The 23,917-nt window shown below is 33.4% G+C and overlaps 2 protein-coding genes across 5 annotated transcripts; both read right to left on the reverse strand.

The window, feature by feature from the left end:
* Positions 8,155–13,031, reverse strand: LOC109333766. Of its 2 annotated transcripts, XM_019569333.1 has the most exons (8): positions 12,944–13,030; positions 11,722–12,845; positions 11,427–11,637; positions 10,620–10,820; positions 10,362–10,535; positions 9,556–9,741; positions 9,338–9,451; positions 8,155–8,890 (listed from the first exon to the last, which is right to left on the reverse strand). In XM_019569333.1, the coding sequence occupies exons 2-8, from the start codon at positions 12,750–12,752 to the stop codon at positions 8,558–8,560; spliced, it is 2,250 nt and encodes a 749-aa protein (XP_019424878.1). In that variant the 5' UTR covers positions 12,753–12,845; positions 12,944–13,030; the 3' UTR covers positions 8,155–8,557. The 2 variants fall into 2 exon arrangements, with proteins under 2 accessions (XP_019424878.1, XP_019424877.1); XM_019569332.1 differs by having other exon boundaries at positions 11,722–13,031.
* LOC109334778 (transcription factor bHLH48-like) lies at positions 16,303–22,523 on the reverse strand. Of its 3 annotated transcripts, XM_019570716.1 has the most exons (9): positions 22,372–22,523; positions 21,784–22,300; positions 21,548–21,676; positions 21,042–21,107; positions 18,671–18,739; positions 17,964–18,035; positions 17,026–17,271; positions 16,834–16,838; positions 16,303–16,749 (listed from the first exon to the last, which is right to left on the reverse strand). In XM_019570716.1, the coding sequence occupies exons 1-9, from the start codon at positions 22,398–22,400 to the stop codon at positions 16,653–16,655; spliced, it is 1,230 nt and encodes a 409-aa protein (XP_019426261.1). In that variant the 5' UTR covers positions 22,401–22,523; the 3' UTR covers positions 16,303–16,652. The 3 variants fall into 3 exon arrangements, with proteins under 3 accessions (XP_019426261.1, XP_019426262.1, XP_019426263.1); XM_019570717.1 differs by having other exon boundaries at positions 21,784–22,523; XM_019570718.1 differs by lacking the exon at positions 16,834–16,838 and having other exon boundaries at positions 16,314–16,690; positions 17,064–17,271; positions 22,372–22,517.

Below are 23,917 nucleotides of genomic sequence, written 5' to 3' on the forward strand. Positions count from 1 at the left end.
TCACTCATAACTATTATTATGATATATATTAAATGCATTTTTGCTTATCTAGATGTGCATATATTTTTTCATCCATGAAAATAAATTTTAATATAATATTTGATTTAAATGAATTAATGAATATTATATAAGATTTGATTTAAATTTTATTTAGTATGTTTAAAAAATACTCATCGGTGCCATCTGTCTGTTGAGTGGTGGAGACTCTCGTCTCTTAAAGAGAGCCTTCTTTTGCAAAAGTCCAGGTTTCAATGGTTGAAGGAAGGGGATGCCAACTCCAATTTCTTTCACGTGTGTATGAAGAATAGATATCGCAAGAATCAGATTTTAGGCCTCTCGTTGAATGGCCATTGGGTTGAGGAGGAAGGCTTGGTTAGAAAAGGTATTGTTGATTACTTTAAATCCTTATTCTCTGGGAGTCAGTGTCGTCGGCCAACCATAGATGGGGTTCAGTTTAATTCTCTTTCGTTAGATCAAGTGCTGTCTATTTCTGCTGAATTCAATTTTCCTGAAATCAAGGCAGTAGTGTGGAGTTGTGCTATAGATAAAAGTCCTGTTCCAGATGGGTTCAATTTTAAGTTCTTTCATGAATGTTGGGATTTAGTCAGTGGGGATATTTGTTGTTTTCTTCGGGATTTTTATGTTAATGCAAAAATTCCCAAGGGTCTAAATGCCTCTTTTATTGCCCTAATTCCTAAGACTTTCAGTGCAAACAGAATTGGAGATTTTAGACCGATTTCCTTGGTCAACTCTCTTTATAAAATCTTGTCCAAGATTCTAGCTTCTAGACTGAAGTTGGTAATTGGGTCTTTAATTTCTGACTCTCAGTCGGCTTTTATTCAGAATAGAAGTATTTTGGATGCGGTGGTTGTTATAAATGAAGTGATTCACTCGGCAAAGAAAGGTCCAGAACGTTGTTTAATTCTGAAAGTTGATTTCGAAAAAGCCTATGACTCGGTCGACTGGGGATTTTTGGACTATATGCTTTCTCGATGTGGCTTTCCTTCATCTTGGAGACGTTGGGTTAGAAGTTGTTTGTCGTCTACCTCTATGTCTGTCCTAGTTAATGGCAGCCCTACGGATCAATTCTCAGTGTCGAGAGGCATTCGTCAAGGTGACCCTATGGCTCCTTTTCTCTTTCTTCTGGCTGCTGAAGGATTTTCCGGGCTAATCCGTTCTGCCAGATCTGCTGGTTTTTTTCATGGTTACAGTATGGGTAGTAATCAAGTTGAGGTTTCCAATTTACAATATGCGGATGATACAATTTTGGTGTGTAAACCAAATATTGAGAATCTCTGGAGCATGAAGAGCATCTTACGGTGCTTCGAACTTGTTTCTGGTTTGAAGGTGAATTTTTTGAAGAGTTCTATTTTCGGTGTAAAGGTGGATCAATGCTTTCTAAATTCGGCGTCTAGATTTTTGTCTTGTAGCATTGGCAGAATTCCTTTTAATTACCTTGGTATCTCGATGGGTGCAAGTCCAAAGAAGTGTTCTACTTGGGCTCCGGTAATTGCTGCGGTTTCTAAAAGGTTAGCTTCTTGGAGAAAAAAGTTTATTTCCTTTTGTGGTAGGGTGGTTCTTATTAATGTTGTGTTAGCTAGTATCCCCATCTATATGTTATCCCTGTTTAAAGCTCCAAGGAAGGTAATTTTGAGCTTAATGAAGATTCAGAGGACTTTTCTGTGGGGAAATAGAAATGGTGGTAGAGGAATTGCTTGGGTTTCTTGGGAAGATGTGTGTAAACCGAAGAAAGTGGGGGGTCTTGGGGTTAAAAATCTTGAGTCTTTTAATCTTGCGTTGCTTGGCAAGTGGAAATGGAGATTCCTTGTGGAGAACGAGTCTTTGTGGACGAGGGTTATTAAATCTAAGTATGGCAATAATCCTTTGTTTCTTCACTCTTCCGTTTCTGTGTGGTGGAAAGATGTGGTTAGCGTGGAAAAAGAAAGACGGTTGTCTCATGACTGGTTTCAGCGGAATGCGGTCAAGATCATAGGTAATGGTGTTAATACTAATTTCTGGAGTGACTTGTGGGTTGGGTGTGTCAATTTGGCTGATCGTTTTCCTAGGTTGTTCTCGGTGGCCTTAAATAAAGAAGCTTTGGTCTCTGACTGTGGGTTCTGGTTGAATGGTTCTTGGGTGTGGAAGGTTAATTGGCGTAGGTCTTTATTCAGTTGGGAAGAGGAGATAGAACAAATCATGCTCAACAATATTTCCCACATTTGCTGTAAGTTTGGGATTCCGGATGGGTGGCATTGGTCCCCTTCCAAGACCGATTCCTATGAGGTTACTTCTGCTTATATAGCTACTTTGAATTTGGAGTCTTATGTTGCTGATCAGTTATTGGAAAAAGTTTGGGTTGGTTGTTGTCCTTCCAAAGTGTGTTGTTTCATTTGGAAGCTTTTGAGAAGATCCCTGCCTGTGAAGATGGAGTTGGTTAACAGGAACATAATTTCATCGGGAGCGGATTTGAATTGTAATTTATGTTTGCAGGAGTTTGAAGACGTGAATCATTTGTTTGGATTGTGCAGTTTTGCTGTCAAAATTTGGACTGGTTTTTATCTTTGGATTGGTGTTGCTGATACTACTTGGATCAGTGCTTGGAACACTGATAATGATGCTGCAGATTTAAATTGCAGCAAAAATGCCTTTGCTGTCCACTTGGCTCTTTGCAGCGATGCAAAAGGTTCCCATTGGTGGAGGATGTTGTGGTTTTCGGTTGTTTGGTCGATTTGGTTATTGAGGAATGATGTAGTTTTTGAGGGAAAGGAGTTTAGCGTTTTAAACTGTTTGAATTCAATTAAAGTCCAGTCTTGGTTATGGTTTTATGCCAATTCCAACTGCACTTTGTTTTCTTTTACTAATTGGTGTCTAGATCCTTGGTCGTGTATTTTAGGCTCTTTGTGGTTGTTGCTCTTGTTACTTTGTTCCTCATGGGTTAGCACCCCTTGTGCTTTTAATCCATTTTTCTTGCTTATCAAAGAAAAAGGTAGGCTGCTATGGGAATGAAATCTATGAAATGCAGATGATGAATAAAAATGATTTTACTATTAAAGTGAGATGGTAAGATATGAAGCAAAATTGTCACATTGGAGTTCACATATTTTTTTGTTAAAGCAAAATGTTACTCTACAACAATTAAGGTTCTTAATATGTGTTAACAACAAGAAAAAACATTTTCCATTTATACTTGATATATTTATCAAAATAAAAATATTATAATCGGAAAAGTATACTCCAAATACCACTTTAGCAGTTCAGAAAAATTATTACTCGAAGATTTTATTTTCTTATAAAATATCACTTCATTGCTTTTCTACATTTGTTTGGCAAAGCATTCAACCATATTTATTGTTTTTTTACTACCAAAAGTATCCTCTGATCTTTTTCGGTAAGGAACTAATCTTTTTCGGGATTTGTGGTTGCCCCTTCCAGCAAGTGTCGCTTATAGGAATCGAACTCTTGACATTTTAGTCATCCTGGGAATCTAGTGGACCTTACACCACTAGATCAATATCTTGTTGGAATATGGGTGCACATCTGCTACCAATAATGAGTGTCATTCCATGTGTCATGACCTTGTAATCGATTGAAAAATATATTTAAATTAAAATTTAATTTTTAAGTATTTTTCTGACTAATCATAACTTATGACACATGAAGTTCTACTCAAGATGTGGTCCTTGGTATCTGTTGCTTTGATTTGATAGCTTGCTAAGTCAGAAAATTAAATTCGTGATTACTTAAAATCTTTACAAATTCAGGAAGGGCAAGGGCAATAATACTGGGTCACATACCCCATATCGTGGAGTCTATAGGTTTGTTATATATCCCCTCTTTATTCTCATTTATTAGTTTATATATGCATCTCTTTATCTATATATTTATATGTATTTATCTATATAACTTAAATAGGATCCAAGATACTAGAAGCTGGGGAGCATGGCTGAGTCATGAGGATAATGAGTTTCCTAAAATATACTTGGGAACATATTGTAAGTTCAAAACATTCTAACACTTCCAGTTTTTGTTATTATATGATTAAAAGCATCAACATGTATGTCAATTATTAGTTACTTATTTATTATTTATGCACATAAGCGAGAAATGTCACTACATTTGTTATATACGTTTGTTTAATGAGTCTAATATCTTAATATTACGAGTGTAAAGATTTATACATAATCACTATATTATTTACTATTCATTTGGATTAGTTTTTTTTGAAAAGTCAATGATTATTAAATATAATAGTCGATGATAAGGTGACAATGTATAAAACTTATATATTGTTATTATTTTATACATTGTTACTGCATACTGTTTTTTTTCCTATTGTATAATTTGGAAAGTGTCATTGTGTTAATTGATTACTAAACGCTTTTAAGTATGTATGTATTGCACATAAATGTCATACTAAGAATAAAGAAATATACATAAAAGTTATATACTAAATTCATTAATTTTTGTTCATTTTATTAATTAAAAAGACTTGTGTAGATCTCTCATTCCACACTTTTATACTAATTAAATAATATATTATATAACAAAAATACAAATCCTTTGAACACAAAAATGCTTCTTCATTCACTATATACAATGTTTTGCATATTAAAATAATTTAAATTATAGTTTAAGACTCTAATATAAGACCAATTTTTTGTGTAATTCAACAATCAGATACTGCTGAGGATGCTGCAAGAGCCCATGATATTGCTCTACTAAAATTCAAGGGCATGGATGCAATTATCAACTTTGAGTTGAATAGTTATGACATAAAGAGTATCTTATATAGTAATGCAAAGTCACCAACTGCAAAAAAGGTACCAACATATAGTGATATTCTTACAAATAAAGTCACTAGTGAAGCTTTATCATCACCAAGCAACACTTTCTTTGAATCACAACCATTGAAACTTACACTAAGCAACTCAACAGTGTCCACTTTGAGTGGCAACAATAATCAAAACCCTTCTGGTTTTAAATTGAGTACTGGTGGAACTGGATTATCTGAAGCTAGAACTAGTGGCATTAATGCAATTAATGGCAACAATACTAGTTTTGCAATGTTATTCCCAAGCCAAGGCTCTCAAGAATCACAAACCCAACAAAGCAATTTTAGTTATGGAACGCCTCAAACTATGATGTTCAATCCAACAATGTATCATTAAGGTATCATCAAGCAACCCTTGATAAAAGAAGTTATAGTGAAGCATCATCATCAAGCAGCTTCCCCAATATGCAACCCTTGATGAATAAACAAATTAGGGTATCATCAAGCAACTTCTTCAGCTTTCAAAGTAAGTTTCTAGTAGTGGTGTAATGTATCCAAACCACGGTGCTAATGTAGAATAACCCTTGACTCAAAACAACTCATCCTCCACTTTACTTGGCTCACAAAACCATAATCTCATGCAAAGTTTCAGTTATAAACTTGGTGGGTTGACAGGAACTGGATCTAGGGTTGGAACTAGTGACAATTCAATTGGTAATAATGGTGCAATGATTCCAAACCAGGGTGCTAATGTGGAACAACCCTTGACTCAAAACAACCCTAATGATTTAGGGTTGGGAATTGGCCAAGACATTCAGGCACCAACACAAACCCAACATAACCAATTGGATGATATCATCAACACTGAATTCTATCAGTACATTCTCAACAACAATCAAGCTTTGCCTCAGAGCCCTAACCTTTCCTTTTCTGATTACAATTTACCAAAATTGCCATCTGATTTTGAAATCCAGTTATCACCTTTGGTAGGGACAGGACTGCAAGACATTGATGTAGAAGCTACTGCAACACAAGAACATGATGATGCTGCCATTTTTCTCAACAACCAGTCTTTTCCACAAAGCCCTAGTCTTACCCTTGTTCATCATGATGCCAACCAAAACCCTGACCTGAAAAATGATCTCACTTCAAATTTCCCATGTGAAAACTCGTCAAAATCAAGCTTCATGAACCTTCATTCAGAAATAAATACTACTTCCCTAGACCAGGTGCATGAATATTTAGACACTACTCCAGATTTATGTCTAGATCCCAATAGCTCAAAAGATAGTTTTCAGAATCCAATTTCTGAAGCAAATACTTCTTCTTATGGTAATATGATCATAACTGAGAAGAAAGATGGTTTGGATTCAAGTCAATGTCTCACCAACAAGGATGATTTATTTCATGATCCAGTATCTGAAACAAACACTGGCTCCCAAATTCTTACACCTGGAAGCCAAAATGATTTGAACATTAGTGATTATCTTAGTGACTTTTATGCTGTGGAAGAAGAAACTGATTGGATTCACCGTTTTGGTACAGATCTTGGGCAACAATAATTGAAGTTTCATAATACAATAAAGGTAATGTTGTTATCTCAGACTTCCAAATTCATAAAAACTCGGTTGCTATTTTTGTGTCTTGTTATTATCATGTTTTTCATAAACTTAATTGATATTGTGATTTTAATGTGAAAAGTTGTAAAGTATGTTATGAGATGCCTACAGAAAATATCTAAATTATTTCTCCAACCCAAGTTTATATGGTAAAGATTTTGTTTCTCTCGATCTCGTAATTATGATTGTGGTCGCGATTGCAGTTGCAGTTATTGCTATTATGGTCATTATGGCATTGCGATACAGATTTGATACATATTATGATAGTTACGGTGTGAATTATTTTGTGAGTAATAAATATTTTTAACATCGATGCGGTTGGATGCGGTAGGATGCGGCCCGATACGGTTGCATTACAGTTCGAATACAGTCCGATGTGATTGCATTGTTGCCCATTGTGATCGCATTATTGTGATTCGTTGTCACACAGAAATTGTGGTGTAAGAGCAACCAAAATTGTTGTTTAAGTTGTTTTTAACAAAATAAGAACATTCTTAATTTGTTCTCCACTTTGTCATTCTTATTTTTCTTAAATAAGAACAATTTTTTGTTGTTCTTAACTAAGAGAAATGGAGGAGAGAGCTAGATGTTATGGGGAAAAGGTAGATATTGTGGGACCCAAATAAGTAAGAATGATGTTTATCATTGTGAGAAAAAGTTAGATATTCTTATTTCATGGGGAGTTGTAATAAAATTATAAAATAATGTGTGGGCAAAAAAAATGAAGATGTTATTTGCTATTGTGATTACTCTAATGTAGTTGTGACGGTCACCACAATCACAATATTGCAATCGCATCACGTGACGTGGTCCACAATTTTAAACATACTTTCTCCTATGGTGAAAAAAATTCACATAAGAATGTTACTTCTAGCTTTTTCATTTCAGGCATTAACAACATATGTGAATAAATTTGAGGACGAGTTTTGCGTTTCATGTCCCCCATAATATATGTTTCTAAAATTCCATTCATTGATTTCATATGGACTGAAAGTTTGATTATATTTTCTTATTATTATAAATGAAAACCTAGTTCACTATTAATTTCTGATTTACTCTATCAATTGTGGCATTAACTCTACAACTTTATTATCTAGTTAACTGCCAAACCCTCCCCTTCTACACTAGAATTTGAAGGTTAACTGGAACTTTTAATCACAGTTTCAAGACTTGAAAATTTACGTAAACTTATGTAAACTTATGATCACATAGTAAATACAAAACATAAACGGATAGTTATTAAATATATTTAAAATTAATTTTAAAAATATATTTTGGCATTTATATTCATAAATAAAATTTAATTACAATTCCATAACAAAGTAATAAAGTTAGAATATAACTCAATGAACAATGAAAGGTTATATGGTATTCCATTCATATCAAGGAAGATTTTTTCTCTTAAATATTCTATGGTATTTCATTCATATCAATGAGGACTAATTCAAGTCCATAAAAATAATACGTTTTCTTTTACATATCTTGTGAAAACATGTCTTTGTCATGTATTTATGATAATTTGTTTATGCATATAAACAAATAAATGATTCAATAGTATCAAGTTATTAATCAACTACCAGCCGGTTTTGGTTCAAGTAGTATATGTTTGATTTCCCTTAAGCAAGATTTCGGGTTTGTATCTTGTGGATAGAAAAAATAATTGCTGGGGGAGTTAGCCCAACATACTTATAGATGTTCTCGACTCGGACAAGATCGTCTCCGGTGCGAGTACGAGTATATATGTTAGAACCCAAAAAGTTATTAATCAACTAATCCAATCATGCATTACCCTTTCAAGTTTAAAAGATGTTTGTAAACTCTTTATCCAACAAATTCATATTAAAATCTCTATTACAAACATATCTTTAGACGCCCTTTATTAAACTAGCATGAAGATTCAGCTAGTTCCTCAGAAAGACCTAAATATCAAATATTCAATTTCTGATAGCGACACTTGTTAAGATGGATAGACTATCGTAAAATGCTACCTGTCTAGAATAGCTTCATCTATATATACAAGGAAAAAACTGCAGCCATTAGCACGCCTTAGCAATTACTTAAGATCCTCAAATGATCTTGAATCTTCACAATTCTTTGCTGCTTCTATATCTCATACATATTCATTTCTTTCTTTGATACAATATCTGACTTACACATATGGAACTCATCACAAGGTTACGATCGACCAAACTTCGCGAAGAAGTTGATATCTAGCATTGATCGTAGACCGACTTCCTCGCTTTTTGTGATTATCTTCTCCATTAAGAGTGAGTGTTGGAGATGAAGAATGGTTACCAATGATGGATGTAAATGGAGAATCAAGTTCCTCATGTTCTTCATCACTTGTATATCCTCTCCTCTGAACAGCTGAGATGTTCCTTTCGAGCTGAGACTTTCGAGCTGAGACATTAGCTGTGGAGGGAGGCACATACACAACTGGAGCAGCTGCATATGGAAAGCTTCTGCCACTTTCTGATGACAATCTTTGCTCCACAATAGTCTAGAGATAAAATAAACAGAATTTAATAACTCAGTTTACCCTTTAATGAGGATATCATAATTACTACTTTGCTTATAAGGTAGAAAAAAAGATATTACAAAATGGTAGGTATTGAAATTTACATTGCATGAAAACAATTTTAAGTTTCATAATTTTAAGTCTCATAACCAAGTTGATCTTCATAGCATAGTGAACCATATTCTTCTGATAACAAATTTAGATGCTCACTAAATTATGGAGCAAATCTAAGATTTCTGATAAGCTGCTAAATGTAGCAAAAATTAATTAATGTGGTCTTGTGACTTGTGAGCTTTATTTCTGTCCTAGTTGATCCCAATTTGACATTAGAATTATACTGATTTTTCGCCAATAACCAAATACTTTTATCTGTAAATACTGCATATTTGATTCCATTCATACACCCTAAACATGAAAGAGATGTTATACCTCCGCATTCAGGGCCTCCAAGACAGCTCCTGGAACAGCATCCGGACAGAACTCATCCGGCGTAAAGTTGCAGAGGATGCGTATAATCAATGATATACTGATGGATGGACACACCTGCACAAGAACAAAACTAATGAAATTGAAGCAATAACAATGCAACAAAAAAAGTGTTAGTGATATTCCATGGAAGAAAACAATATCTAATACAAGAAATTAACCTTGTGTCTGACTTGTGTATCCATAAGCATGTCTTTTGGAAGCATTAGAAGATCACTCAAGTCATTAAGGAGAACAAAAGATTTACGTTCACTATCTTCATTCTCATTGTTTTCATGCTCTTCTTGTGAATAATCTTCCACATCCATGCCAAACATATCAGTAAGCCATCTAGACCAAGTGCCAACCTGCATATCAAGTAGCTCTTCCATAAGCCCAAGCATACTTTCCCCTGTAAGGGATTGTTAATACTATACAAAGCTCAAGTAACTCACATCAACTTAACAAACACTAACATAGTAACATTTGCCGATAAAAAAAAAACTTAACAATATAAAACTCAATTTTTGAAAACCCAAAAACCAATTTTTTTAATACCATTTTTAGTAGCTTTGGACATTATCATGGATATGAGATCAATAAACCATATGAAAATTAATCATGCTTGTTTTCAGGAAAAAAAACATCTGGAACAAAACATAAAAAGTAACACTTTTAATGCTAGTAGAAGTGGTTGAACAGCTAAACAAAAACAGAATAATTAAACTAATGAGTAATTAATGGTTAACCTCAGATTAATGTAATTATTTCTTTCAACCCAAGCAGGTTATCCAAGCTAATTAATAGGTTGAGCAGATAAAATTTCTTTGTTCTTTTCATTATTTTAATCACAGGTTTTATCAAAAAAACTCCCATCAACAAATGATGTGTTATTCAAAAGGAATATTCACTATTGGAAGATAGAAAATTCAAATGTTCAAACTAAACTTTCAGAGAATGCTTGAACCACAAGGGAAAAAATACATACAGAATTTTTTAGCTGAGCACCAGACAGAAAGCTTAAATCTCCTGCTGGAATTGGCAAAACCTTGGAATCCACAATAGGATCTGATATAGGGTCAGTTGGGATCTCTAGAGCTGATTCTCTAAGAATTGCATTGAACATGGCAACATCTAGTCTAGCTATGCACTGTTCCATAACCTGTTGAAAGAATTTAAATCTACTCAATCCTTACACAAAGGAAAGGAATACAAAAATGGGATCAGTACTAATGAAAAAGCACACCATTCTCGCCAACACAGGCAAACAACCACACTCATGGCCTCCTGCACGAACGGGACAAAGGCATCGAAAAGCATCTTGGAAAGCATTTCTCCAGAGATTGATGGAAAGGTTTCCTTGCTTCTGATCACCCGGAATCAGCCTCCCGATGATTTTATTTGAAGAAGAGTCCCCAGTCGGAGACTGCATATAAGGAGTCAAAGCCTGAAAACATAGCATGCTTCTCAACTTATCACTAATTCTTTTAAAAATGATGAAACCACAGATCAACTTTAAGTCAAGAGCACTCTAGAATATGAATGAACTTCAAATATATCAAAGTTATGAAGATATTAACTAATATTACTAAAGGTACTGAAACAAATAAAGGTGTGTGAAAAAAGAAGTGGCACATTAACTTATATACAATGAGAAATAATCATGAGACTATCCCAAATCACTATAGCACATGTCAGTTAAGTTAAATTATTCACATTTTTACAGGTACTTGAATATGAAAAGGTACTTAAATATGAACATGAGTTAAGTTCTGTGAAGAGTTTATTATTAGAAATCAACCAGTGTCCATAAAAGAACAAAAACAATATCTAGTGTTCAACAAATTAACTGTCAATACAAATTAAACAATGTCTTAATGAGAAATAAGTAAAAATGGTAATTTCCTGTTTAGAGTTAAATGACTAAATATACTATACATTGGCATAAGATTATTGGGAATAGACAATGTACTTCTCCTTAGATTAGTGAATGCATCCATGTCTTAATTATAAGCATCAATTATATAACTTAAAGAAGGAACATCATGTATACCTGCCACCATACTGACTCCACGATCCGAGAAAAGATCCATGATTCTACCCTTTCTAATGCAGATGTTATGGTTCCTGTCTCATTCCAATCTTCAACATGCTGCATAAAACCATTTCCTTGTTTACCATGGGATATACCTTGACATGAATTCCCAAATGCTTGTGAAATTATCTCTCTCAACACAATGGTATTTGACAACCAGAAAGTTAACCTAAAACACAAATCAAAATTACTTATTCTTCATGATCAAAATCGGTAAAAATGACAAATTATTCGACAAAGTGCATGTACATACCTTGACACATCATTACCGCAAGACTTAGCAACCAAAATAAGACCAGAAACGGTATTCTTCGCAATTGTTGCTCGCCTGTCCTGGGTCCAGTGCTTACAAGCATGTATATAGAGCCTAGAAAGGCGCCGAGCAGGAGTGTGCACCTTGTGGGCAGAGCTTCCATGCTCTGGTACAATAGAATAAAGTGACACTTCAAGAGCAGCTACTTCTCTCAGTTCCTCTTCAAGCTTTTCGATTCGGGATTTCATTTCTTCAATTTTTGATTCCCTGGCTGCCTCATCCTCATGTTCACTATTTTCTTCAACAACAACTCTTTCATGACTTTCATCATCACTCCCTACACTCTGTGCACCACTTGAGGATCCATCCAGGATTTCAATTTCCTTGACCTCTTGAAAAGGTTTTTTATCAACTCGAATAGAAGATTCGGATGAAACTTTTGCAGGAACCTTCACAGCCTTAGAAATGGTCAAGGAAGTATTTTTGCTGGTAACTCTAGCAGGCCCTTTATTTGAATTCATATGCTTCTTTTGATTGCTATTTGATACCTTATGTTGCAACTTACTGGTATTTCTATCAAATCTCTCCCTCGATCCACGATTGGCGTCTGAAGGATTCAATTTAACCTTACTTTTAGGATCCTTTGAAGCTTTTTCTAATTTCTCATCCTCATTTTTGAAAGAATCAGCTCTGGATGATACTGAATCCTTCCCTGTATCAGTATCTGAAACTTCTTCATTCCCTTCTTTTTGCTCCTTCTCCAAATCACTGAAATGATCATCAAGTACTCCATTTTTGTTTTCATTAGCAACCATTTCATGAACTTCCTCAGACTTGTTAACATCATCCAGATAATGTATAACCACATTTTCATAAGTTTCTGAATTCTCTGAGGCTATGATTGATTCACTAAATTTTTTCTTTGATGAATTATCTTGATGCAGTTTAGTATCTCTCCTTTGGGTTCTTCTTGAACTCTTTGTCTGACTCTGACTATCCCTTGAAACTTTTCTCTTCTCAATTTCTTTCATGCTTTCAAATTCCTTCAAATAATATGAATCAAATGAAGAAGCTTTCTTTGACAGTGAAAAATGATAGCAGTATCAAACTCAACGATGGTCTTCCTGCAAAAGTAGTTATAAAATGAGTGACTAAAATCTCAAAGGGGAAAGAAATAGAGACAGAATAAGTAGGAAAAGTAAAAATAGTGGGAATTCAATACAGAAAGTGAAGGCAATTGAATCATTCATCACAATGAGCATAAAAACATGTAGTCCATATAAATGTAGCATCAGATAAAGTACAAGTCGAAAATGGAAAAACCATGTTCAGAAAGTTTACATAGCACATAGTACATGAAGGGGCACTATATTGAAATATTATATTTATTTAGTCGGGTCTTATGTCACTAAATCAAAGTAAGTTGATAGTCAAAATCTGGGGTTTCGGTATCTGTCTTGCGTGAAAAATGCAATGAATGGTAAAATAATAAATATTGCCACTAAAACTTAGAAAGAGAGGGAAGAGTTAAAAAAGTTAAAGGCATGTTTGGTTTGCAAAATAAAATGACAAGGTAAGATGTTCTTAAGTTATAAACTTATAATTATCTTTTTACATCGGTAGATACTTCATTTCCTTAACCTATATAGACATCCGAAGTTATGTACCAAAAAAAAAAAAAAAAACATTGGAAGTTGGAACTTAATATTAGTTATAGGTTGAGAGAGAGAAGATTGAAGGGAATGGTACAGAGAATATGGCATAGAAAAGTGGATCATCAGGATTAGCAGTAACTAATGCCTTTCTCTCTCTTTTTGTGAGTTGAAAATAAATGAAGTTGCGATTGTGGGAACGTGCTGACATTTTTAAACGGAACAGGTGAATTAGTGGTAACTGAAAATGGGTGTCCGTGCCAATAAATGCTGCAGGACCCAACCAGAAAGTTTGACCGATTGTTCACTGGATTTAAAAATTGTGTTGTCTTATAAAGGATTGATATGCTTTGAGTTGAGAAAATTTTGATCGGATTTTGTTAAATTTGGTTAAAATAAAATAAGTTGGGAAGTGAACTGAATGACTCGTTGAAAATTTTAAAAAAATAAAATATATTGTTTTATTTTAGTTTCCGATACCTAAAATGTGTAAATATGTTATTTCAATATAATTATATATAATTATTAATTATAATTTTTTTTGCATTTGTTAATATTGTATATTTATAAAAAATTATTAATTATATATGAAATGATCTAATTTGATTGGATGGTTTAATCATCTAGACTAATTAAACCTAGTATAAGATTTCTTCCTATATAATGTTCGACTTAAGTTTCATAATATTAGAGTTATTAATTCATCAGTTATGCACGTTCAACTTTTGTAATTTTTTCATTCATTCTTATAAAAAATAATTTGGACCAACTAATTCAACCATAAATTGAATATTTAACTGATTAACCGGATATGGTGGATCTTGTATTCAAATTAGGATGGTCTTATATACTAGATTTATTTAAGCCCAAAATTATTGAGTGGATGGATTGAATTAGTCACATCAACTATTAATTTTCTTAAAAAACACAAAAACGAAAATGATTATAATTTTTAAGTAAGTTGAATTAGTAACTCATTCACCCAATACTTGATCTCACCATTCCAAATTTAATAAATAAATGATTTATCTATGAATCAAATTTTTTCTTATGTTGCAAGAGACTTGAACTCCAATCATTTGCTTAAATTAAAACAACCTACACGGATTGAGCTATATTTGTTAATTGTTAACTTATTATGCTATAATGAGGTCAACTTTTTTTCACCATCTTATTGGGTGTGAATGTGCTCTCTATGGGGCCAATTGCTATCACATACCTATTCTTTATTCTATTTTAGTATTTTTCATTAATCACCACTTTTCACTCTCACACTTGCATTTATCTTCAAAACACTTCCTATTTTTTCTTTAACTGAAAACATGGAATCAAAAGTGCATAACCTAAGTTTGGTTCAGTCAGAAGTTGAGGGACGAAGGTATAATAGCGTGAAAGAATAATGTATACGTTAATAATGTATGAATTTTATATATTATTGTCGTGTTGTTCATTATTTATGTTTTATTGTCATAATCGATCCTTTAAAAAAATACAAATAAATTATAAATGATGTATTAATTGTATATAAATTTTTAAACTAACAATATATAGATATTATACTAACTAGCGTGTTGACATGCACTGTCGTGCCTGTCAACCCGCTTTCCTATCGTTTGTAATGTATAGTTTACATTTTATAAATTCAAATATAATTTTTTGCGCTAAATTTACGGTTGAATTTATTCAATTAGTCTAATATTCAAGTTTTTAAATACACTTTTAAAATAAGAAGATAATAAAGATAAAATAAGAAAATAATATTATATGGTTTTTTGGTAGAAATAAAAAGATATTGAGGGCAAAATAGGAAAACACAAATTACACCATGATGAGTGGTTATTTCATGTTTTCCCTTTATTAATAGTATAGATATAGATAACATAAATTGAATATAAAAAGCAAAATTGATTTTGAACAGGAGAGTTGTTTTTGGTAGAAAACTTTACAACTTGAAAATGATTGATGGGACATCTAATATATAAAATAGAGGAGGGGTTGAGTTAATCTGAAAAAGTAAGTTTTTTAAATTTACTTCTTATCATTGTCATCGATTATAGAGAAATTCAATAGTTTCAATTAGTAATTAAATTTAGAATTTAATATGTATACACTGACAGTGTAATATTTTTTACACTGTTAGTAAATCATCCACCATTGATTTGTTAACCATCATTTACTCTCAACTCAAACAAAAGTAATACAAATCAATGGTGGATGATGTGCTGATAGTGTACAAAACTTTACATTATTTGTGCGCAGATTTTAAACTCTTAAATCTAATTATTAGATGTCTATTCTATAGAATTGATGACTAACCCATGAAGAGTATGTTTAAAATATATAATGTTGGAAAATGCTACCTGTGGAGAACCATTATGGGCTTAAACTAATTTGATTGAGATGCAATAGGCATAGTAAGTGCCACCGACACTCATATATACATCATGAAACACACAATATCAATATATAACACAAAGTGAGGTCACGATTTGGTGTTGGTTTATGGGTCGGCATAAACATGTGGCTATATATAATAATAAGGCATGTTTAGATCTCATCTACTCTATAATATAATTTTATAGCTATAGTAATCTGAGGAAGCATGGAATGAGTATTACAAGTTTCAACTCAATGATAGCTTGCAAAAGGGAGTTTCACTTATAAAAATTAATAAGTCTAACTAAAGTAACTACAACAAACACCCAAATCGGTGAAAAAGTATTGAATAAAATTTCTCTGTTCTGTCATCAGTTTTGGCATCCCTCTAGTGATTATTAATTTGGAGAAATTTTGGCATTCAAAGCATATAAATAATGCAGTTAAAATCTCAGCAGAATCAGGGGATTCTGGCACTGCTGCCGGGACCAGCAATAAACAAGGGACTTGGTACCTTTCGATGAAAATGGGAAAGGATAGAAAGTAAAACTGCATGTAACTCAAAAATTAAAATAGATTTTTTTCAATCATCTAAGTAGCATTAATGAACAAAGCATCTTCACCCCATGACAGTTCAATAATAGTCCGTTCTATGATTTTACAATCTGAATCAATCAATCACCTCATATAGATTGAATGACCCCTATAGTTAGTATACGTAGTAAAAATAAACACTATATAACAATAGCATTCAAATTCTTCTTCCATTTTTGGCTGAAGAAAATCAAGGTGACCAACTTACTCTGAGGACCGCTCAAATCACTGCAAACTACTAACTGATACTATATTTGATATTTACATTACTAGGCTAATAGCTACTGGTACCATAACTTTTGTATGCTTTCACAGCTTCATCTTCAATTGATTTGAGTGCAGAGATGCTGTAACACAATTTAAATTAAACTTCAATACTTCCAAAATTGTAGCTAAAGAATCAATACTTACAAATTGTTTTGTCAATTTAAACCTTTGAAACTTATCTGTACTTTCTTTTACAGCAAATTTATAGCTTTAAATTAGTGACCAGAATGCCCAATTTATTGTTTATGAGCATCCTTCAAGATTCCTTTATGATTTTCTTCCTTATCAAATGTCCCACCAAAAGATAGCAAACTTTTTCAATCCATATCTCTATTTACTAAGCCCTTTGCCAATGGCAGTGCGAAACATGATGTGATGAAGTCAGATTTATTTATTTTGTTAAGCATGTCTTTTGAGAGGAAAATGTACAACAGAAGCTAGATCCTGATCTACCTGAATTTGCCGAGGAGTCATAACTCAAAAGTGAATTTTCTGGAGTCATGAAATTGTGGTTCTCTTCTTCCCTCCCCCAAAGTGGTTGGTGGAATGCATCATATTGCCACTGCTGTTGATAATGCTGTCTGATACCATTATGTGGGATTTCTGGCCACATTAGAGGTGTAACCATGCTAGGTAAGTTACTTTCCACTAGAGATGCTCCCTGTTAATTACAGAGGTGAATTTAATAGCAGTTCTAAATATCAACTGATAGGCAGATCTAGCTATATAAAGCACTTCACTTCATCAAAACAACACAAGTCCAACTCCAGCTCTACGCGAAAGCATTCGAGCACACATTTTGAATCGCATAAACAAGCTGGCAACCCCTGACCTAGATTTATGGATTTAGATGCAACATCTTCAGTTGCAATGTGACAGACAATTTGTAAAGTATGATTAAGATGGATTTAGGCAAGCATAAGCAATTATCTGGTCTGCTGACACTCACTGTTACTGTTTGCAATGTTTAGAACGTTTCATAGTTGTTCTGGAATAACATCCAACAAAATGGCATAAATCACAATAACTGACTACAAGCCATCCCTTTCAGTGTCCCCCATGTTCTAGTTCACCATTTCAGTTTTTGTACAAATAAATTAAGCAAAACATATCAGATAGGACAATACTATCATTTTGACCTACATAATGCAGAAAGTGTCGATGGCTCCATAACAGCATAACAGAATGTACTCCAGAATATGAGGCAATGAAGTATCCCTCAAAATATAGTTTGAGTTAAGCCATAGACGTTCCAATTCTTAAAACTAGCCTCCGAGTCCAAAAAGTAAATAGATAAATTATATATTAAAAAAAGAGAAATTTGTGCAATTTAGATAAATTTATAATACTCACATCAGTAGCCAATAAGCTGTCTAGGCTGAAATCGATTCTCGGGTTAACCGCTGCCAGTTTCATTGATAAGAACTGCAATCAGAGCATAAATCAATGAGACCGAAATCATATAGGTGGCAGTTAGCTCAAATGCCATGGTGTTGTCTTCCAATACAAAAAATCTTCCATCTTGAAAATCTTGAGACATTTTCACAGATTAGACTCAATTCAGTTACTAAGCAAAACTTATTTTGACAAATTTTATTACAAGAATAGTATTAGTTATAAGCATATGCACTAGCACAATTCAAGGATTTTGCGACATCATGCAACAAGGCGGCAGACAATATGCATGGGAAAAGGAGTTTGACTAATGATTCAATGAACCATGATTTCATGTTTTTGGTGAGCAAAAACCGTTTTTCATGTAGATTATAAGTCATATAAGTCAAAACGATAGGACTTAGGGCAGCTCAATGCTTTCCGACAGGTAACTATTTTATTTGTTCCCAATGAACCCCAAAACATCAATTCCCATTAGCATCTTTACCTGACAAGATATCAGTTTTGAAGATTGGACAGAGTTGTGAAAAAGGGAAACCAAGCTTTTTATTTCAAAAGTTTCTAAGCATAAGCCATTTTTGTGAATCACACAGCTAATAATTAGCAACTTTAGCCTGCTCATAGCCAAAAATTTATGTAATATGTCTGGAATGTGAGAGTCTGACCTCCACTTGACGTTGTAGATTTTGCACATGGTTGATTATTTCATCCAGAACCAATGTTGTTCCTGATATCTGCATAGAATATCTTATCATGTCAGCTACCTTTGGACTTTGACCTACATTACTTATTTTCAGTAAATTTAGCAACGCAATGCAAAGTCCACGAGTGTCCATCAAACAAGAACAAGGGTTCATTTATGGATCATGACCGAATGTGAATGTGATCTAACATAGAACAGGCTACAATGGCACATTCAAACAAATCATCTCGCTAAAATTTCAACCAGATTACTCTTATCCTGTATTCAGAAACATTTTCAGATTATAATCAAATCGCATTTCAGTATCATTAGTGAAGGTTTTGTAGTAAACTTTTGTGCATTGCAGGATAGCCCATCGATCTCCATTTTTGTACCCTATTGTTGACAACTCAATTTAAACCAATACCATTTGAGTTTTGGATGGCAACAAAAATTATGTTAAAACAAAAGTGTAATTTTGAGTAAGTTAAAGCTGAAAACAGAACTACAATTAACAGTGGCTTATTCACTAGATAAACAAGAAATAAAGAAAGAAAACAGATGCTTGAAGGTTTCCAAAATTAGAAGAGCAATAACCATGATTCATGGATGCAAGTATGATAAGAGAGCCCATAAATCAGAGTTGCTCGTGGATAAACCATATGCTACCTGAATATAGAAAAGTAACACTTAAAACTCCAAGATCATATTATAGAGTACCTCAATATCATTACTCAAATATAACCCATAGAGCATCATAGCAAAAAAAGAACAAAGTTAGCATAAGTCCCGCTGGATCTACTTAGGCATATTCCTGGGGTCAACTGAGTTGGAAAAAATGGTGCAAGTGGAAATTTTCACTTTAATCATTTATCTACTTCAACGGGCCTTGGCACAACAGTTGAAGCTATTGCCATGTGATCCAAAGGTTATAGGTTTAAGTCAAAAAATCAACCTCTTAAAAATGCAAGGCAAGACTATCTACTATAAATACAACATCGGCCTAACCCTTTCATGGACTCCAAGCATGATATGACCTTTATGGCACTAGACTGTATCTTTTTACAGTTATGCACTATAGAATACAAAAGAATAATCCTTTAGAATTTATGAAAGAAATATCACACAGGTTTTGACAAAATTAAATATGGAGAAAGGAGAGTTCTTTTTTGTTTCTAATCCTATTATCATTGTTCTTTGAATTGCACTTGCTCTTTTAATACTTCGGAAAACATAATAGTTAACCATGTAAACGTGATTGTAATAACTGTGTTGTGAAATATATGATATCGAGATAAACACTTGAACAAGAAATTTCTATATCAATGCACACATCTCCTACACTCACCAAAAGATTAGAAAATATATTTCAAGGATCTTGAGGTACGTATTTAGTTTATGTTTAGATGACTTTTCATATAGAAAAGTTTAGGTGACATTAATTTGATATAATGTACAAATGTCCCAAGCAAGTTAGGTCTGCTGTTTGTTGGATGCACTCCAAAGTATGCATTCTTTACTCATCCCATTTTCATCACCCCATAAATGATAGATACCAAACTTGAAGAGATAATGATACCATCACCGTCACAAGATGTATTAATCTTTCACTTGTCAAGGGGACCCCATAACTATGCATGCTAGTTTCGTTAGTCTTAAACTAGAACTCTCCCCTCCCCCCACCCCCTTCCGCCCCCACAAGCCCACCACTATGTCTCTTCAATAAGCCAGAAGGCTGAAGAAAGAAAGAAGAGGGGATTACCTTAATTGTCATGTACAAGTACAACCCATGACGTGTATTGTTTTTTGTCCTACTCATTAAACAACAACGAACTTATATCTCCAGAATCACTACTTTATTTTTGTGAAATATTCTTCATGTAAATTTTTAAGGAAAATATGAAAGGGCACTGTCACTGTGAACAGAATGTCCAAAACCAAAGTTGGGGAAACACGTTAATGTAACAAACCCGTTACCTAAAGCATAAAAGATAGAAACTTGCATTTGCAATGACAAAAGTAACCTTCAAAAAGATATGCAATAATAAAGATATGAACCAAAAAGCAAAACCCTTGAGAAGGGTAAAATTATAAAAATGCCACGTTTGACACTCGGTGCCAGGAGGCACTTTTCTTGATGTAAAAGCAATCACTTTCTTTTGTGGATGGTGAAAAAGGTGACAATGACAAAAACCGTTATTAAAGTCCGTAACCTAGAAAAACATAATTGCACTTTTGGGAGACAAATTAGACAGAAAATGATAGCATAATCCTGAAACATGAATAAAGCACATTTAATAAATTCTATTAACTAATGATTTAAGGTTTGATTAAGATTAAGACTAAGATTGCACCTTGTTGCATCCGGGGACCAGCTCTTGTAAAAGCTTCATCCTAGCATTGATTTTCTCTCTCCTAGCCTGCATCACAAACAAACAAACACACTCATTTTTTTTAAAATAAAATTAAAAAATAGTGTAAGATTTATGTATGCAATAACGTAAGAATTTATAGTACATCATCCACTGTACAATTTGATTGTTTTTTGTTTGTAAAAATCAATGATAATTAAAAATAAATGGTGAATAATACAGTGTAAAAAACTCTATCATTATATACATTTTTTTTCTCTAAAAAATATATGCAATAACTTAATAAAAGTTTTGTACAATATTATTCATATTTATTTAATTGTTATTGACTATATAAAAAAATATGAATTAATAATAAATCATATAATGTAAATCTTTACGTAAACAACCAATAAATATTACACTCTAACATCAATTAAACTTTCATAATAAAACCATGAAAATGATTGTGATTAAGCAAATTAATTAGGGTTTAATCATGAGGTTACCCTTTCTGCTAAGCTATGGCTATCTGTAGCTTGACCTCGACGAACTCGAACATGAACGTACGGAAGCTTCTCGCCGTCACCGGAATTCTCATCGGCGACGCTCTTACTCTTCTTAGACGACGCTTTAACCTGAATTTCACAAAACCAGCGGTTATTTAATGTTTTGAGCATTGAATTGAGAAATTCTATCGAAACCCTAATTCCCGAACCGGTTATAATTGGGGGTTTAGCGTTACCTTCTTCTCTCGCTCCTTTCTCTTCACGTTCCTCTGATTCTTGTTTTCAACAGCAGGATCCGAAACGCAACCTTGCGTAGAGCACGGGTTCGAATCCGTCTCTTGCGGCTCGTTCTTCACCATATCGCCGGAACCAACCGGAACCAAACACGCCTCCTCCGGCGATGACGAGTTCTCTCCGGCAAACACAGAGAACTTCGCAGCGCGTTCGATCAACACAGAGTTCGAAGGAAAGGTCAAACTATTCCCGTTGAAGGCGTTGACCAGATATCCCTTCGTGTTCACTAGAGGCGGTTTCCGAGCAGCGGCAGCGACAGATGAATCCGGCGAGTGGAGAAGCTCGACGGCCTGAGTCGGAGGAAGCTCAAGCAGCGCGGTGAAGGAGCTAGCGTTTTCCGGCGCCGGTACCGGCGCCATGATTCCCTGAATTTCTTCGTTGAACTGAATTGAGTCAAGCGCAACGACGTCGTCGTTTTGAGTGGATCCACGTAAAATTTCATTGGCTTGTTCCATTTGAAAAATTAACAAACCTAAAACACCTTGGAATTCTAGGAATTAGTTTAATTACTTAATTTGAAGAACTATTTTGAAGTGTGAAAGTGATGAAAGTGAAGCATTAATGGAGAATTGGGAAATGAGGAATGAGAAGAGAGTGTTGTATATAAAACGCAGTGCTGCAATGGCGGTTAATATTCTCTCTCTGAGATTGCTTTTCAACAATTTGAAGTACTACTAAAGCAACTTTGCTACGTATAAACTACGATTACTGTACTCTATGTTCTACTGTTCGATTATAATATACGTTATTGTATTTGGGTTTCAGAAACTAAACCAGAGTCAGTGGGGGTAACAAAAAAGAAAAAACTCATCTTTTGGATTTTTCTAATGGTGTAATATATATTATATAATATTATAACATCATTTATCTTTCATTTGTATTATTACTTGGGAGTTAATATATATACACTAATAATGTAAATCATTTATTATTGATTTATTAATCATCGATGACTATCAAAAAAAATATAAAAATCAATATTAGATGATATGCTAATTTTAAATTCTAATTACTTTTATTTAAGAATCAATCATTTAAAATAAATGTTAGATAATAAGAGATTATGAGATTAGGTATTGAAATTTGTACAGTAGCAAATTCAAATAAACTCAGGTCAACTTGTAAGTTCAACAAGTTTATTAAGTTCCTCATCTATTCATATTATATTTAATTATCATTTGAGTCTTCAAAAATATAATCTAAACATATATTGTTCATAAATATTACACTTGTATGACAATGATATATAATGACTAATCACAATAAGGACACTCCTTTTTTTGTTTTATATATATATATATATTGCTTTGAGAGTTAACATGTGAATTGAGTTTAGCCAAAGCCTATGATTTTATGGTAAATTCATCACAAATTCATGAGTTTAATTAATAAGGTGTTGGTAAACTCATTAGATTTTTGTAAGATGATCCAAATGTTAAGGGTTCGATTCTTGTGAACAACACTTATTGAAAGGCAACCACGAACTCCAAAAGGAACTAGTTCTTTATTATAAGGTGAGGAGATACTCTTGATAGTATCAAAAAATTTCATAAGTTTAGGCCTGTGTTTTTCTCCAATTCAATTAATGATTTTACGGATTCATTTTGATTCTTTTTTCACTAAATAAATAACATTTGTTTGTATAAAAAATTCTGGAAAAAATCCTATAAAAGGACTCAAAATAGTAACTAATTAAAAAGGACAGGAGAAAGTAACTTTACTTATATAGACCATACACATAAATTATTCAAAAACTATTTCACCACTTTATTATTTTTTGTGAACAAATTGAATCTAGTAAACCAACATGCGTTGGTTCAAGTGATACATACTTGATTGTACCTTAAGCAAGGTTTTGGGTTCGAGTCTTGTTGATGAAAAAAATATTCACTGGAAGAGTTAGATCCACGTACCTGTGGATGTTCCCAGCTCGGACAGAATTGCCTCTAGTACAAGGATACATGTGGGAAACCAAAAAAAATTGAATCCAGTAAAAATGTGCAAGTGCCAAATTGGTTTTTAAAACTCACCATAGTTTTACTTTCCTATTTCTTTGTTTTATAATTTATAGTTGAA

The sequence above is a fragment of the Lupinus angustifolius genome, chromosome LG19 (assembly GCF_001865875.1).
Source record: "Lupinus angustifolius cultivar Tanjil chromosome LG19, LupAngTanjil_v1.0, whole genome shotgun sequence".
In the NCBI taxonomy this organism is placed as follows: domain Eukaryota; kingdom Viridiplantae; phylum Streptophyta; class Magnoliopsida; order Fabales; family Fabaceae; genus Lupinus; species Lupinus angustifolius.